The sequence below is a fragment of the Trichosurus vulpecula genome, chromosome X (genome assembly GCF_011100635.1).
Source record: "Trichosurus vulpecula isolate mTriVul1 chromosome X, mTriVul1.pri, whole genome shotgun sequence".
Taxonomy (NCBI): domain Eukaryota; kingdom Metazoa; phylum Chordata; class Mammalia; order Diprotodontia; family Phalangeridae; genus Trichosurus; species Trichosurus vulpecula.
Genome location: NC_050582.1, coordinates 58,261,873 through 58,279,971, shown reverse-complemented (window position 1 = coordinate 58,279,971; position 18,099 = coordinate 58,261,873). Strand labels below are relative to the sequence as shown.

The 18,099-nt window shown below is 48.9% G+C and overlaps 1 protein-coding gene across 1 annotated transcript in view; it reads left to right on the top strand.

The window, feature by feature from the left end:
• The window catches only part of ARHGEF9 (Cdc42 guanine nucleotide exchange factor 9), a 121,420-nt gene that overhangs the window by 85,530 nt on the left and 17,791 nt on the right, over positions 1-18,099 (top strand). Inside the window, exons 6-7 of the mRNA XM_036740336.1 lie at positions 3,474-3,603; positions 13,517-13,648. Coding sequence (XP_036596231.1) covers positions 3,474-3,603; positions 13,517-13,648 — 262 coding nt within the window. The remainder of the gene's footprint in view (positions 1-3,473; positions 3,604-13,516; positions 13,649-18,099) is intronic.

The following is an 18,099-nucleotide window of genomic DNA, read 5'->3' as shown; positions in this document are numbered from 1 at the left end:
GCCTGCTCAGCCTATGTTTCACCCATCTGTGTCTTCTCATAAAGCCCCTACAGAAGCAGAAAGGGGCAGCCTGGAACCAAGGGCCATTTTCTATTGCTTGGTTTCATGGGCTCTGCATTCAATGCCCCATCCTAGGGAGACAGGTTTGCATGTCAAGAGCTGGACTGAGCCTCAGGAAGCAGACTTGGTCTGTGCCAGGGCACTCCTCAAAATGGTACCAGCCTAGGAGAGACCACCAGAGATTGCACTAGTTGGGTATAGCAGATACAACCACCAAATTTATGAAGAACACAGAATCAGAATTAAAGTCTTAGGAACACAGAATCAGAATTAAAGTCTTAGAACACAGAACCAGAATTAAAGTCTTAGAACACAGAATTAGAATTAAAATCTCAGAACACAGAATTAGAATTAAAATCTTAAAACACAGAACAGAGTATGTTGAGACTGGCAGATACCTCAGAGCATAGAATGGCAGAGCTCAGAGGGCCATTAGAACTGAGAATATCAGAGCTTGGAGGATTTTTAGAATATAGAATCTCAGAGCTGAGAGGAACTCAGAACGTAGAATATCAGAGCTGGGAGAGGCCTTAGAACACTGAGTATTAGACCTAGGAGGGACCTTAAGACATAGAACATCTGGGGTCAGAGAGACCTTAGAACATAGACTGTTAGGGCTAGATAGGTCCTTAGAAGAAAGTATGCCTAAGCTGAGAGAGTTCGGAATGACAGAACTGGGAAGACCCCTAGAATGTAGACTATAAAAGCTGGGAGGAACTTTAGAACATAGAATATCTGAGCTGGGAGGGATCTTAGAACACAGTACAGAGAATGTTAAGATTGGAAGAGATCTTAGAGCGCAGAACAGCAGAATTAGAAGAGCCCTTAAAACAGAGAATGTCAAAGTTGGGAAGGATCATCGAACCTAGACTATTAGAGCTTAGAGGGCCCTTAGAACAGAAGATGGCAGAGCTATCAGAGGTCTTTTATTCTAACCCCCTCAGTTTACAGTTGAGAAAACTGAAGCCCAGAGTATGTAAATGACTAGTGTAAATGAGTGTGTAAAAGGTTACACTGTGAGTCAGCTGCAGAACTGAGTCTAAGACCCAGGTGTCCTGCTTCCCTGATCCGCCATTGGAGGGGAGGAACAGAGGGAGAGACATTCAGAAGGCTGAGCTTCCTCCAAGGTGCCTGGTCCTAGAGGCCTGTGCCATCCCACCAGGGAAGGTGATGGCTGCCCCACTCTGGCTTTGGGCCTTCACCTATACAAGTCTGGGGGGCCAGGATAGGGGCCCAGTCTCTCCTCCTCCGTCCAGAGGGAGGTGACAGGGAAACATTAGGAATGCAGGGGGTTGTCTCTGCTGTTTCTCTTCTGGTCCAATGTTCATCTTGATCTAGTCTGCCTTCTAGCTCAATTGGGAACAGTTTCTTGCCTTTTGGGAGTGTCTCTGTTCCCATGTGTTGCCCTCCTATCAGCCAACTGGCTGTTGTAGCTTCCATGGATTCAGACAAAGAACCCTTCCCCCCTCCTACTTGGCCAGGAGGCTGCTCCTGTTGGTAGACCAGTGGTGTCAAACTCAAATAGAAACAGATCCCTGGAGGTCACATAATGAGTTAGAAAACCACAAATTAACATTATCTATGTTTACTTTGTTAAGTATTTCCTGATGACTTTTGAATCTAATTCCCCTGCACTGGCTAGCAGTGAGTATGATACATATGACTCAGATAGGGAGAGCTGAATCCAGGAGACTGGAGGGAATGAAGACTCAGGGACTACCTTTGAATTACCTATGTTTAGGGGGCCTGGGAGCTCCCCACTGAGCAATGCTTCCTGGTAGTCCCTGTAGCCAAGCTCCTCTTTCCCTAATCTTATCTGTGAGCCAGCCTGAGAGTGGGAGCTCTTTTCTCTGGCAGACACAATGGAGGGACTGATGGTAGGACTGGGGAAGATGTGGTCTCCAGGCTGCATGTTCCCCACCCCCATATCTGAGAGGTCACCATGGAAGGCCTCAGAGGAATTGGAATTGACTCCCAACTAGGCTTCATACTAGTTGGGTAACTTCTGGTGAATGCCATAACCTCTTGGAACATTCCTCTGGGGAAAAATGAGGACCTTGGAGGCCTTGTTTCTTAAGGGCTCTTGCAACTCGAGAACCATTCTCCTATAGACATTCAAGCCAGAGGAGAAAGCCTAGAGCAGAACCCTGCTGAGCTGGAGGCAGCTCAGAAGCCTTTGAGGCCTAACCTTTCATTTCACAGGGGAGGAAATGTGAGGCCCCAAGATGTTACACAATTTGCCATGGTCACACATTCACTTACAAGCACCAGACATTGTACCAGGGAGTTAGACATACTGAGACAGGGCCTGCCCTCACGGAGCTTCCTCTCCATCAGTGTATTTAGAAGTATATGCCAAGCACATTTCTAGTCCAGGGCTAGAAGCCAGGCTTTCCCATCTCAAGTCCAGGTCTCTTTTCACTGTGTGCTGCTGCTTCTTTGATTGTGCAAACAGTTGAGAGAAATGCCTCCCCCCCCTCCACCTGCCAGGAGAAATAGCAGAAGAGGCCTGTTGGCCCCATCACTGTTCTCAGAGCTGGAAGATTACTCTTGCTGACACTGCCCCATAGTCCTGCCTGGAGTGTCTGTGATTTCCACAGTTATCATCGAAGTTGGCGGCTGATGCAGCTGACGGCTCTGCCAGCCTGTGCCCTGCTGGGTGAGGACAGTCACCTGGGACTTTCTGGAAGAGAAAGGCAGGCATCAGGGGAAATGGGGCCAGTCAATCTCCATGTCACCTACTCCCATCTTCCTTTGTCTCAAAGGTCCCTAGAACGGGGGACAGACATGGGGAGGGTGCCACCTTTCTGCTTACTGCCCTAGTTTCTCTTGGCTTCAATTTCTTCATCTGTAAGTTAATGGGGCTTGTACTAGATCAGGAGTGGGGAACATGTGGCCCTCTAGGTCCTCAAGTGGGGCCCTTTGACTGAACCCAGACTTCACAGAACAAATCCCCTTAATAAAACGATTTGTTCTGTCAGACTTGGACTCAGTCCAAAGGCCACACCCAAGGACCTAGAGGACCACATGTGGCATGGAGGCTGCAAGTTCCCCACCCCTGATTTAGATGGTCTATAAAGTAGCTCCCAGCTTCTGCCTTTCTCTCTTCTAAGGTCCCTCCCACTTTTGACATTCCATGTTCGAAGGGCCTTCTGCAGCTCTAGCATTCTTTGTTCTAAGATCTCTTTCAACTCCAAGTTTCTTTGCTCTCAGGCCTCTTGCCACTCCAATGTTGGGTGATCTAAGGCCTCTTAGAGCTCCGATATTCTGTGATTCCGGGTTCCTTCCAGCTCTAACATTGTATGTTTTATGTTCCAAGGTCCCTTTTGGCATCCCAAATCCAGTGCTTTTCCTCTTTCCCCCTATCCCATGGACATGATTTAACATGCCCTCCCCATCCCATGTCTTCACAGCGACTACAGGTATGTTGCAGCAGCCCTTGCCGTCATGAGGAACGTGACCCAGCAGATCAACGAGAGGAAGCGGCGGCTGGAGAACATTGACAAGATTGCCCAGTGGCAGGCCTCAGTCTTGGACTGGGAGGTAAGTTCCTCCTAGGAGTAGTTGGGGTTGGACCCAGAAATAAGCCTAGCTTTATCCCTAGCCAGGGGTGGGGAACCTGCAGCCTCGAGGCCACACATGCCCCTCTAAGTCCTCCGGTGTCGCCTTTTGTCTGAGTCCAAGTTTTACAGAACAAATCCTCTTCTTAAGGGGATTTGTTCTATGAAGTTTGGATTCAGTCAGAGGGCTGCACTTGAGGACCTAGAGGACCAGTGTGGCCTTGAGGCCACAGGCTCTCTACCCCTGACCTAGCCTGTCCAAAGGCAGAAAAAAGAGGAAATGCAATGGAGATATGCCCTAAGGTTAATGGTAAAAATAAGGAGGCATGTAAGGGATAGTAATAGGGTCTTTAAAGAAGAAAGAAGCTGCTTCATAATCATAACTTTCTTTTCTAGACCTAGATGTAGACACAGCAAGAGAAAAGTCACCTTCCCAGAGTTGCACAGCTAATAAGTGTGAGAGCCAAGATGCATACCCAGGTCCCCTAAATCCTGAGTCATCTTTTGTCATAGCATTGTATGATTCCAGAGTTGGACCTCAGAAAGAGCACTGACCCTGGAGCCTGAGGGCCCAGATTCAAATCCTATCTCTGATGATTATTACCACTTCCTTCCCCTTCCTGGGCCTCAGTTTCCTCCTCCGTAAAGTGAAGAGATTGGACGAGATGGCTTCTGAGATCCCTTCCAGCTCTAGATTGAAGATCTTATGTGTGACCTTGGGCAAGTCACTTCCCTTTCCTAAGTCTATTTCCTCCCCTGTAAAAATGAGATGTTTGGACTAGATGCCTAAAGTCCCTTCCAGCTGTAGGTCTGGGATCCAAGTGTGACCTTGGACAAATCACTTCCCCTGCTGAGGGATTGGGATGGGATGGGATGGGAGATATGGAGAAGATGTGTAGTAGACCAGTGGTGTCAAACTCAAATAAATAGAAACAGATCCCTGCAGGCCACATAATGACTTAGAAAATCACAAATTAACATTATCTATGTTGTATTGTATTTTTCCTTATTTTGTTAAACATTTCCTGATGACATTTGAATCTTAATTCCCCTGCACCAGCAAGCAGTGAGTATGATACCTCTGGATTAGACAATATTGAAATGTGCTGTTCTCAGAACTGGTTGTCTTGATCCATTAATGCTGATGGCAGCCGTGCAAGAGGCCTCCAGTAGAGTGCCCTGGAGATCTGTGCTTGGGCCTGTGCCATTTAACATTCTTATTAATGACTCAGATCAAGGCACAGATGGTACACTTATCAGATTGGCAGATGACACACAGCTGGGAGGGAGAAATAACATACCAGATTTCAGAGTCAGGATCCATAAGGTTCTTGACAGGCCAGATCATTGGGTGAAGCTAATAAGATGAAGTGTGCTAGGGATAGAAAGGAAAGTCTTTCACTTGAGCTCCAAAATCAGCTGCATAAGTAAAGGGTGAGGGAGGTGCAGTAAGTTAGGACCTGGTCTGTAACTAATCTGAGGGTCTTAGTGGACCTCAAGCTCAACCTGAGTCTACAGTGTGATGTAGGAGCCAAAAAAGCTATTGTGTTCTTGGGCCGAATCAAGAGAAGCCTTAGTTTCCAGGAATAAGGAGGTGAAAACCCCTCTCAGATCATGAAGCATTGTGTCCAGTTCTGAACACCAATGTAGGGGGATTCACTTTGTTCTGGTTGCCCCCAGAAGGTAGAACCAAGAGCAACTGGTATTTAATCTCAAGAGAAAAAGCTTCATGAGAATTTGGATTGTCCCCAAGTGGACTAAGCTTCCTCCAAAGGTGGTGGGCTTCCCTTCCTTAGAGGCCTTCTGGGAGAGAATGAACAACCTCTTAGCAAGTGGGTGATGGTGGAGATCCTTTTCTTGTGTAGTTTGGATTAGACAGCCACTGAAGTCCCATTGTCCAGTTCTCTGTGATTCTGAGTGCAAACTAAGCTGTTTGGGCCAATCTTGCTAGCTGACTTTTGGGATCCCTCAGGAGTTTCTCCAGGGGCCCTAACTATGCATATGAAATATCTAGGAAGACCACCCAGGCCTTTACAGACAATTTGCATATGGCAATTTAGAGCTCGCTCTCAGGATCCAGTTGAAATTTGACAGTGTTCCACTTGAGTGCCTCATTTCTTGATTTTCTTAACAGCAGCATGGTCTAGTGGAAAGGGCATTGAATTTGAAGCCAGAGGCCCTGGCTTCAGACCTTGACTCTATGACTCAACTTTGCCATATTTCACCCCACATCGACGGACCTTGGATTTCCTCCTCTGACATAAGCAGTGTTCTAAACCAGTGGTTCAAATAGAAACTGTCCAGCATATTAACTTAGAAAACCACACATTTACCATAAGCTGTGTTAAATTGTATTTTTATTTATCTTGTTGAACATTTCCCAATCACATTTTACTCTTGGTTCTGTTTTTACTCTCACTGGCTGAGAGTCTGTCGCCTCTGGTATAGATGACCTCTACCATCTGGGCCACCTGTAAAACCTCTCATCCTAAGGCCTCTCGCTAACTCTGGGACTTCCTGTCCTCTTTCTTTTCACCCCCACACTCTTGCTGTCTCTACCTCCCCTATATAAGAGAGGAGCCAGGAGGGTTGGAGAAGACAATGAAAAGATCCAGGGGATTGGCCATCAAAGTCTTTACTCACTCTCTGCCTCCACCATCTCCCTTTAATTCACTCTTCTCACACTGCCCACCTTATCTTGTTTCTGTGTAACCTCCTGGTTTGTGTTCTTCTACACAGAAATTTCAATGACTCCTTATTACCACCCCAGATAAAATTCTATCTCTTCTGCCTGACATTCAAGGCCCTCTATAATCTGGTACCACCCTCCCTTTCCAGCATTAGCTCATATTACTTTCCTCCATTTACATTCCAGTCAAACTAGACTCTTTGATAGTCCCCAGACAGATTCAATACTTCCATTGCTGTGCCTAAAATATCCTCCCTCCACCCATTTGGTCCATGGCAAGTCCCCTTGTCCTTTGCCCGCTAAATCCCTGCCCCTCCATGAAAATGCAGTTCAAAGCCATTTCCTGTAGGAAGTCTTCCCTGATTACAACTCTGTCAGTAACATGCCCCCCCTTCCCCGGAGAGTACTTTGTGCTTCTTTAAAGCCCCCATATTATAACATGGGATTCTCTAACTATCCATCCTTTTATCCTGTCTCCCTACTAGATTATGAGCTCCATAAGGTAGGAACCATTGAGTTCCACTTTGTATCTCCCTCCATGTCTAGCACGGTGTTGTGCACCTGGTAGGCATTTTAACAAATGTTTGTCCCCTGGATTTGAAATCCTTTCCATCCTAAGTACTGAGACCAATGGAAACAATGAGGGCAGACTATAAACTCTTAGAGTACAGTGCCTGGGAGGTCTAAAGGAGGGAGAGATCAAGTAAAGCTTCCCTTTATCTGAAAAAGATAAGGGCCATTGAGTATACTGTAACTCAGATGAATCCACAGTGTGAGAGAGCAGCCAGGAAAGCTAACATGAAGCATTTGCTTCCACGAATGAGGAGGTGATGGTCCCAATGCCTGCTGCCTGGGTCAGACCACAGCTGTCTTTAGTTCTAAGGGCCACAGCTTAAGAAGCTAGAGAAAGCCAATAGAAGGACCTTTAGGCCATGCCATGTGACAGCTAGTTGAAGAAATTAGGCATGTTTAGGCTTCAAGTCAGAATAAACTTCCTAACAGTTAGAGTTGTTCCAAAGTGATGGCTAGGCGGCCTCCAGGGCTGATGTGTTCCCTCTCCTTGGAAGTGTCCAAGAAGAGGCTGGATGACTGCTTGTCAGATATGTTAGAGTGGGGATTCCTTTTGGGTATGAGTTGGTATCAGCTGGACTAGAAAGCTGCTGAGGTTCTTTCCGATTCTCCAGTTCTGTGGTTTTGTGGTCAGAGACTGGAAGGATGATAGAGAAAGAACAGGCATTCCAGGATAGGGCATGACGTACAAAGACATAAAGGTTCAAGAACCCAGGCTGAGTTCTGGCAAAAGTGAGGAGTCTGGTTTCTCTGGATGAAAAGAACTATTCAGGGGAGTTCTGAGGGGCCAGACCGTTTGTGACTTGAATGTGCTGTCAAGGTTTGTGTTAGGAAAAGAGATGTGCAATGACAAGTCCATCAAAGGCAGCTACCTCTCAGGTACATGCTGAGATGCATTATTTAGTGTTTTGTTCTTGTAACCACAGAGAGAACCAGGAGTAATGGCATTACAAATTCATCTCACAGACCAGAGCTGTCCAACCTGACAGGCCATAGAATAACATTACCCAGATGGGAGAGGCTGGGCATCCTTCCCAGGGAGGGGGCAGCCATGCTACCATAGAACCAAAGAGGCAACAAAATGTTCACATTGGGAAGGACCTTAGAACAGAGAATAGAAAATATCAGAGCTGGAAGGAGCCTTGGAAGCCTGGCATGTCAGAGATGGGAAGGACCTTAGAATAGAGAACGTTGGTGCTAGAAGGTATCTCAGACTGTGGAATGACTAAACTGGGAGGGAGTATCAAATGTAGAATGTCAAAGCAGGGAGACAGCATAGAATGTCAGCAGGGAGGGCACCTAGAACAGGGAATGTCAAAGTTGGGGGATCTTAGAACACCTAATGTCAGGGCTAGAAAGGCTCTCAGAATACAGAATATCTGAGCTAGAAAGGATCTTAAAACAGAATCTCGTCACTAGTAGGGGCCTTAGAACAGAGACTATAACAATTGAAAGTGATCTTAGAACATAGAATGTCCAAGTTGGAAGTAATCTTAGAACCTAGAATATCAGAGCTCCAAGGGACCTTAGAACATAGAAAGTCAGAAATGAGAGGGACCTCAGAATATGGAATATCAGTGCTCAGAGGGACCATAGAACAGAGAATGTCAGAGCCCTTAGAACAGAGAAGGTCAGGGCTGGGAAGACCCTTGGAACAGAAAAAGTCAGGGCTGGGAGGGCCTTAAGACAGAGAAGGTCAGAGCTAGGAGGGCCTTAGAACAGAGAAGGTCAGAACTAGGAAGGGCTTTAGAACAGAAAATATCAGGTCTGGGATGGGGCCTTAGAACAGGACTGGGAAGGACCTTAGAACACAGAATGTCAGAGCTGGGAAGGGCCTTAGAACAGGGAATGTCGGGGCTGGGAGAGGCCTTACAACAGGGAATGTCAGGGCTGGGGGGAACCTTAGAACAGAGAAGGTCAGAACTGGAAAAGGCCTTAGAACACAGAAGGTCAGGGCTGGGAGGGACCATAGTCCCAACCTCATTTTCCAGAGAAGGAAATCAAAGTTGAGTGATCACACAGCTGTACCATACTCTCCTGCCCCAGTTCTCTTCTGGCATCCCATCCCACTGAGTAGTGAGCCTCTGGAAACCCCCAAACTCCTGCCTTATCTGCAGGCTACATTATGCGCAGTACTCAGTGTCCTTGAGAGTGTGTCCAGGTGGGGCCTGAGGTCCCTGAAGCTCTGCCCCATAGCCTCTTAGAGCTCCCTTTTGCACTGATGTTTGCTAGGATTTCACTGTTGGAAAGCAGAGAGGCCTGGTGGATGGTAGCCCTGAAAATCAGCAAGGGAAACCCCATCTTCCTGCCTGCCCTCCCATTGACTCCCAGATGTTTCTGTTGTCAGAAGCATCCTCATGTTAATTTCAACTTCATTTACCAAATGAAGAAGATCAAAGCCTTTAGAGCTTAATCTGTCTTGCTGGGAGGAAAGGGGTGGGGGAGAGAGCAAGAAGCCAACCTTTCCTGTACCCAAGAGCTTCCACCTAGGAGGCATGCGCATCTTGGCATCTAGGCAGAAAAAGCTGGAAGGGCCCTCAGCAGCCATCAAGTCCAACCCCCTCATTTTACAAAGAAGGAAACTGAGGAGGCTTGGGGAAGGGACTGGCCCAAAGTCCCACATTGGAGCCTAGCTCTAGAGTTGGAAGGGACCTCCACTCCAAGGCCATCTCCAACTCCTGGAAACAGGCCTAAGAAGGTTATGTGACTTGCCTGAGGTCACACAGCTAGTAAGTGATCAAGCTGGAATTTGACCCCCTGACCCCTCCATTTCTCCCCTCCTTGCATCCAGCTGCTTTCAGCTCAAAAATTCTTGGGCCCCATTCACTCTGTGGCTGAGCAGTTACTGTGCCTACGTGAACAAGGAAAGGAAATCGTCAATTGTTCCGCTAAGTAGCAATCAATAGCCAGGCCCTGATTGGGGTGGGGGGGTGGGGGGAGCCCGTTCCAGAGGCCTGCAGGCTTCTGGGAAATTTCCATCTCTAATTTCCGTGATGCTGGGATGATTCCGTTGAGCTGTCTCCTTGCCACTGTTCACACTCATTAAATTCACTTGAAAGGAAGAAAGAGGGAACACGGCCCTGACAGCTGCTTTTCGACTCCCTTCCTCCTGAACATTTCTACCAGGAGCCCGAGTTTCCAGTGAATGTTCTGGACTAGATTTCGTGGGACTGCATTTCTCTCTTGCTGGCTGCCCTCTCCTCCAGCTTGATTGTGCAAATCCCCTGAGCCTCATCCAGTTTACCATTGAATGATTGGCTCTGGGATACAAGTTCAAGAAAACAAAAAGCCAGACGTGATGGAGGCCGCCGAAGTGCTGATTTGAGAGCTCTGGTGGCCTGATGAGGCAGCCTCCTGGGCCCTTGAGATCAGCTTGGGGACTATATTCATTTCTCATTTTACTTCCCTGATGACATCAGACAGCATGGGGAAGAAACTAGAATTCAATCATAGACTAGCAGAACTGGAAGGGAGGAACCTTAGACCCTAGGGCCCTGAAGAGGCCCTCAAGACCAGCTAGCCTGGTTCCCTCCCTTCTCAGAGGATGGCAGAGATTGAAGCCAGAGACCCTGGGCAAATATATTTAGAGGGAGAGTATATTTTTCCTTAGAAGACATGTCAGCTGATTTCTTTGTCCTCTGTCCAATGTTCCAGGCTTGTATGGTCCCAGGGGCATCTTCTCTGGTCTGCCATCCAGCTCTACCCCTCGACCTGGCACAGCCAAGGGGATGAGTGGAGGAACTCAGCTACTTCTCTCACCTTTTTTCTCCATCAGCCAGGTCCTCCAAATACAGACCAGATCAGTCTCTAGTTAGTTTGCAATGTTAGCTCGAGGTACAGTGCGGGGTGTGGGGTGGGAAGACATTGCATTTAGAGGCAGAGGACCTGGGTTTGAATGTTAGCTCTGCAAATCCTCCTTACAGGATCTGGAACAAGCCCCTTGCCTTCTCTAGACCCCAGGTTCCTCCTCTTTGGGATTCAATGAGGCCTAGTTTTCAAGTCGGACATTCTAGTATTGTGGGGCTTGCCCAAGGTCGTGAAGGGAATTAATGGCCAAAGCTGAATTTGAACCTTTGCTGCTTGACCTTCCTCCAAGAGAATGGTCCAGGTCACCTGCCCACTGGCCACTTAACCCAGAAGGACAGTGAGTGCTTTTTTGCTTGGTATTCCTGGGGGCAAAGGTAGTGGGTACACACCACCTGATGTGGGGGGATGGCGGGGTGGGGGGGGCAGAAGACCTTGCAGGGCTTCTGCCAGGCTAAGGAGTCTGTGAAAGGGCCAGAGGCCACCCAAATGGGAGGGACAGTGCTAAGAGGAAGGCTACATTTGGCCTATTGTGGGGCCATCTTGGGGCTCTTGGAAACTGATCACAGACAGCTGGAGCTGGAATCATCCAACCCCTTGGTTTTACAAATGAAAAAACTGAGACCCAGAGAAGGGATTTTTGTCCCAAGGTCCCATAGCTCAGGGTGGAAGAGCTTGGCTCTTACTAATGCCAGGATTACCTTGGAGCCATCATCTACCCTGCACATTCTCTAATGTGATGCATCTCCTCCACCTGCATTGCTGACATCCTCGGTACTGCCTGGCAGCCTGCCAGGGGATGCCAGGCCCTCCCCTTCCCCCTCCCCTACAGGCCCTCCACACTGGATTCTCATCCTCCCCCTCCATGCCTCTAGGGCTTCACCACTTTGGATTCAGTTCATTAAGAGGAAATGTTAAGTGAGTTCCCAGGTATCCTCCCGGCGCGGCTTAGAGCTCTGGACTCCAGCCCAGAATGCCCATTCGGCTTCTATTAGGGGAAAGCATTTCCAATGAGTTGCCCATCCTTGGGCTCACTAGGAGGAGGAGCAGCAGCAGCAATGAGATGTGTCAAAAAGAGTTTGGGACTTGGTGTCCAGTGGCTCTGGGGTCTAGCCCTGGTTCTGGTGCTATGTGGCCAAGGAGAAGGTTAGTCCTATCTTTGGGACTCAGTTTCTTCATTTCTAAAATTGGGTTATACATGCTGATCTCCAAGTTCCCAAGGTCTGTGCTCTGAGGTCCCTCCCAGATATGACTGACTTTCCCTGTTCTAAAGGCCCTCTCAGCTCTGACCTTCCCTGTTCTAAGGTCCCTCCCAGCTCTTATATTCCCTGTTCTAAGACCCTTCCCAGCTCTGACATTCCGTGTTCTAAGGCCCCATCCCAGACCTGATATTTTCTGTTTTAAGGCCCCTCCCAGCTCTGACATTCCATGATCTGAGGCCTCTCCCAGCTCTGATATTCTTTGTTCTAAGGCCCTTCCCAGCTCTGACATTCCCTGTTCTAAGGCCCTTCTCAGCTCTGACATTCCCTGTTCTAAGGTCCCTCCCAGCTCTGATATTCTCTGTTCTAAGGCCCTTCCCAGCTCTGACACTCCCTGTCATAAGGTCCCTCCCAGCACTGACATTCCCTGTTCTAAGGCCCTTCCCAGCTCTGACATTCCATGTTCTGAGGTCCCTCCCAGCTCTGATCTTTGCTGACTGCCTATAGGATTTTACTTACTCTCGACTATTCCAAGGTTCTAAGGGCCTGTCTTCTGCCCTAACTTGAGGGCTTGAGTCTCCATTGGTGTAGGGCCTGTAGTCTGGGAAGTTTGGCCTTGCTACTTCTTAGCCGAGGGATAGAATAGCTGTCTGTCGCTCCCTGTGGATTATGGACCAGCAAGACAGTCAGTAGCAACCCCTCCCATTTTAATATGCAGATTTTAATTAACCAAGGCGGGGCCGGGGGGGAGCCCCAATTACAAGAGGCTGAGTAGATTCTCCCTTTCCCTGCTTCCCCCCTTTACTCATCTGGAAAGGAGAGGACCTGTACCATCTGCTCAAATACACACTTTTCAAAGGAAAGAAAATGGTCCAACACAAGCATGGCCTGATGGGAACACTGGCCCAGGCTGCAGGAGCCCTGTGCATATCCCAGCTCCGTCACTCATTTACTCTCTCACTTGGGCCAGTTCCTTCCACCCTGAGTTTCAGGACAGCAGAGGGAGGGCTACCTGCAACTTAGGTGGGGGAGCTCCGCACTGCTCATGGCTCCTACCTATCTTTCTCTGCCCTCCTGTCTCCTCCTTAATTACAGCTCCAAGAGTAACTCCATGCGCCCCCTGCCCTTCCCCCCAGCACTCCTGCCTCCTCCCTCCAGGGTTCTCTCACTGCAGTAGAGGGAAGGGTGCTCACAGTCTTACTTCTAACCAAGTGAAGCTGTAAATTGCCGTGTTGGATCCCATGTTTGATCCTGCCTGGGAAAAGGATCTCCTCTTCCCTAAGTTCAGCAGCAGGGCTCCATTAAAGCATCCCCCTTTGTACTCCTGAGGCCACCTTCCTTTTCTCTAGAAGCAACAAGTCCTGAATTGGGAGGAGACCTGGGTTTGAGTTCTGTCTCTTCTACTTATTAGCGAAGTGACCCTGGCCAAGTCCCTTCCACTTCTCAGGTGTCAGTATCATCCTTTGCCAAATGAGGAGCTAGCTTCTCTCCATATTTGGTGACATGACCAGCAGGTCTGCTGCCTCCCCCTACCCTCTCCATCTCAGGGGACCAGAGTCATGATTCTCCTGCCTGAGAGAGGGAGAAAGCTCAAGGGGCCCAGGCAGCCTCTGACCTGATTTTGTTTTTCTCAGGGGGAGGACATCCTGGACCGGAGCTCAGAGCTGATCTACACTGGGGAGATGTCCTGGATATACCAGCCGTACGGGCGCAACCAGCAGAGGGTCTTCTTCCTCTTTGACCACCAGCTGGTCCTCTGTAAAAAGGTAACCCAGCTCCGGGAAGCTCCTTCTCCTGCCTCCCTGGCGGCACAGAGCTCGGTGAGAGGGCTGGGCACTGTGGGGGGGGGAGGGGGGAGGGGGAAGAAGGGAGAGGGGAGGAGGGCGGGGGCACCTAAGCCCTAGCATCCCTTGCTACAGCTCACCGTGGGTCTCCTCACCCTTCTTGGTTCACAGCACAGGGGTAAGAACTGCAGAAACGGCAAAGGGGAGGGCCAGGGCCAGGGAAGGCTGGAGTCCAGCCAGGGCCAGCTTGGAGAAGCCTTGTCTTGGAGGCCCCAGCCTCCTCTTTTGTACCCCCTTTTCCCACCCAGAAGCCTTTGTTCTCTTCCTAATCTCCTTCCTTTACCGAATAGGCAGTGACCCTACTCTGGGTCTCATTTTCCTCATCTGGATGAGACTGGTCTCTGTAAAGTGTCTTCCAGCTCTAAACCCTGTGATTCCTTGTCCCTTTCCTTCTCTAGGTCTTAGTTAAAATCTTGTGATTAGTCTTACTCTTGTGAGTTCAAATCAAGGGATTGCAGTAGATCATCTCTCAAGCCCCTTTGAGCCTAGACATCCCATGAGTACCAAGCTCTGTTTTCTTTGGCCCTTTCCAGCAGGTGGCTATTAGCATTTTAATTCTGAGCCTTTTCTAGAGAATGAGAAAGCTTTCAGCCCTTGATAGAGGGGCTTGGGCATCACTAAATGAGCGGGGGAAGGAATTTGTGCAGCATGGAAGCCCTCCCTAGTGCCTCTGAAAGGCCTCCATGTAGACAGTGGCCTAATTTGTCTATGGGTAAGACCAGCTCTCACCCAAGTGACTAGTGAGGTAAGTTTGAAAAGATGAGCTGAGACAGAAGGGGAGTGTGCCTAAGAGACCCAGGACAGCTACCCTGGGTGTCTTAAGAGCTTAGAGCCAGAGCTGGAAGGAAATCTCAGAGGCCACTAATTCAACCCCCTCAGGGTATAGAGGAGAAAATAGAGGCCCAGGGAAGTGAAGGGACTTGTCTAATGTCACACAGAGGATCTGTGATCTAGACCTGGCAAGGCCCTCAGAGGCTGTGAATCTCTAAGGAGTCCAAACCCCTCATTTTGCTGAAGAGAAAACAGGCCCAGGAGGAGCCTGTAGTGAGTAAATGCCTCCTTGTCCAAAACAGGATGGGTTTATCTCAGGAACCCTTTCGGCCACAGCTGAGTGACCACTTTACTGGGGATATCATAGAGGGTGCCCCTGCTTTGGGACAGGCTCAATCAGGTGTCCTTTGAGGGTTCCTCTCATACTGAGATTCCCTTCCAAATTCTGGTGCACATTTCTTTGCTTCTGTCCATGGTAGGTGGTCATTTCTGAATTGGAAATTTTATTTTAAACTCTGTTCTCAGGCTTGCAAGAGATAAAAATCATGGTGGAGGGCTAGAAAAGGCTTAGGCAGTCTCTGATTTGGAGGGCTCTTTCTGAAGGCTTCCTCCTCCCCTTGCTTTTTACCCCCCTCCCACCTAGTCCTTCTATCCGCTCTCTGAGACACCACATGAAACGCTTGACTAGAAAATCACTGAGTCATAAAGCTGTCATTCTGACGATATCATTTTTTCCAGCTCAGGCCATAAATCCCACATCTGTTTTTTAAGCTCCCTGTTCTGTATGTGCGTGTGTGTGTGTGTGTGTGTGTGTGTGTGTGTGTGTCCGTATGCATGCAGTATATGTAGTGGGTGAGGGTATGTGTGTATGTTTAATCGAGCCCGGAATCAAATAGCATCAGCATTTAAAGGACATGTCCTGAGCAAATGACTTGACTCTTTCCAAAAGATATACTGATCTCCTGTTTTTGCATTACCTTCATTTTGGAGTCTATCCCCCCCACTTCCTTACCCAGCCATCCATACCTTGAAACAAAGAATTCCAAAGAAAGAGAAATACAATCCAACTAACGAAGGCACCAAACGAGCCCAGCTGTGTGTCCTACCTTGGCAAGGAAGGGTGGATAGGGAGTTCTGGACCTTCTCCTCTCAGGACCCAGCTTCAAAATCACAATTACACAGCATTCAGTTTTGGCTGCTGTTCTCCTGTACATTGTTGACTTCATCGCCTATACAGCTTCCTGGTTCTGCAAGCTTCACTCTTCATCAGTTCAACCCAAGTCTCCGATGGGCTGACTCTTGACTCAGTCTGGAGCTGAGCCTGCGTAGGAGAAGGGCTGTGGATCTGTAACTGAGATGGTCACCAGCTCACCTTCTGCCTAGCTCTGCTCCCAGCACCCCACCAAGCTCCAGTTAGCCCGTCAGGCTAGAGGGAAGACCTGCCCACCCACGGCAGGACCAATGGAGCAGCCTGCTTCAGAAGTCTTCGTCCTCTCTCATCATCGGAGTGTGTGGACACATAGAAACAAGCTAGGAAGAATAGCCAAGGAGCCTTGCTTGTCTCTTTGGTTTTGCTTTCTCTGAATTCATTCACCCATCACTGACTTCAACAAACTTCAACATGGATCATGGAGATAGTCACTCCCTTTTCTGGTCTTCAATATCCACTTTTGTAAAATGAAGAGATTGGACCAGATGACCTTTCACGTCCCTTCCATCTCTAATTATCTGTGAGTATGACTTTCTGAGGCAGTGCTGGAAGAGCCAAGGCCAAAGGAACAAAGTCAGGTCATCAGCTGATCTGGGCCCACAACATACAAACCAGCTGGAGGCCAGAATGGAGCCATGGGAGATGAAGCTAAAGAAGCCCAGGGTCACAGCTGCCCAGTGAGCTAAACCCAGGTGAATGTTGAGGAAAATAGAAGCACTCATAACTCACCAGACACAGGAGAATCTGGGAATGGAGGTAAAGCCAACTAGAGGCCTCCCCTACTGCTGCAAATGGGCTCAGCTGGGGGCGGGGGGGGATAGACTTGACATGAAGGCTACATCTGATAGTTAACGTTTTCACCATGGGACTACAGACAAGGACTTCCATTTGAAGTCTACAATAGGCCCCTTTGTGCTTGGCAGCCAAGGACTAAGCTACATCTGTCCACAGTGGCAAGAGGTGAACCAGCAAGACTTGGGCATCCACAAGCTGGGCCTTTGGCCTTGGCCTTGTCTTTCAGGTGCTCTACCAGTAGAAGCCACAAGTCCAGAAGACCTTTGCTTCAGGTTTCCTGAGTCTTCGATGGGCTGGCCTATCTTCCCTATTTGGAACAGAGATGGAAGACATGGGTAAAGGAGAACTGGACAAAGGAAATGGATGGAGGAAGTGAAGGGAACACAGACTCAAATGATTGCAATCTCCTTTCTAGGGCCCTTGGAACATAGAACACAAAATGTCAGAGCTGGGAAGGCCCTTAGAATATAACATGCCCGAGCTATGAAGGCCCCTTAGAACATAAAATGTCAGAGCTGGATAGGCCCTTAGAAGAGAGAATGTCAGACCTGGAGGGGTCTTAGAACACAGAACATCAGAGCTGGGAGGACCCTTAAAACATGATATGCCTAAGCTGGGAGGGGCCTTAGAACAGGGAATGTCAGGGCTGGGAGTGGCCTTAGAGCAGGGAATGTCAGGACTGGGAGGGGCCTTAGAACAGCAAATGTCAGAGCTGGAAGGGAGCTTGGAACACAGAATGTCAGGGCTGGGAGGGGACCTTAGAACAGGGAATGTCAAAGCTGGGAGGGGACTTAGAACAGGGAATGTCAGAGGTGAGATCAGCTTAAGACAGAGAATGTCAGAGCTGGGAGGGACCTTAGAACAGGGAATGTTAAAACAGGGAGGAACCTTAGAACAAGGAATATCAGGACTGGGAGGAACCTTAGAGCCCAAAATGTCAGAGCTGGGAGGGGCCTTAGAACAGGGCATGTCAGAGTGGGGAGGAATGTTAGAGCCCAGAATGTCAGAGCTGGGAGGAACCTTAGAGCCCAGTATGTCAGTGCTGGGAGGGGGCTTCAAACAGGAGATGTCAGAGCTGGAAGGCTCCTTAGAACAAGGGATATCAGAGCTGGGAGGGGCCTTAGAATACAGTATGCCTAAGTTTTGAGAGGCCTTAGAACATAGAATGTTAAAGCTGGAAGGAACCTTAAAGGTCATCTAGTTTAAACCCCTCACTTCACAGAAAAGGAAACTGAGATTCCAAAAGAGGGAGTGACTCCCTCACCCAGGGCCACACAGCAAGTTCACAACAGAGCCTGGACTCGAACTCAGGGCTCCTGGGTTCTACTCTCTACCCCTCTTCTCCCGGTGCTTCTTCTGCCACATCAGAGGATGGCTCAGATGTCATGGGGCCCTAGAGGCAATAGTTTGAGACTCCCTTCCCCACGTATCCTCTACTTCCTTCCTCTTCTCCAATTCACCTTCTTTTTCCTTCTTCCCATGGCCCATGCCCTTGGTCTACCAGTGGTACTGCTTAATCCCGCTGGGGGCCCTCAGGGCTGAAGAGGTGGCTGAGCCCTGGGCTAGATCAGATCAGCAGGTCTCTTGCATGCTGATT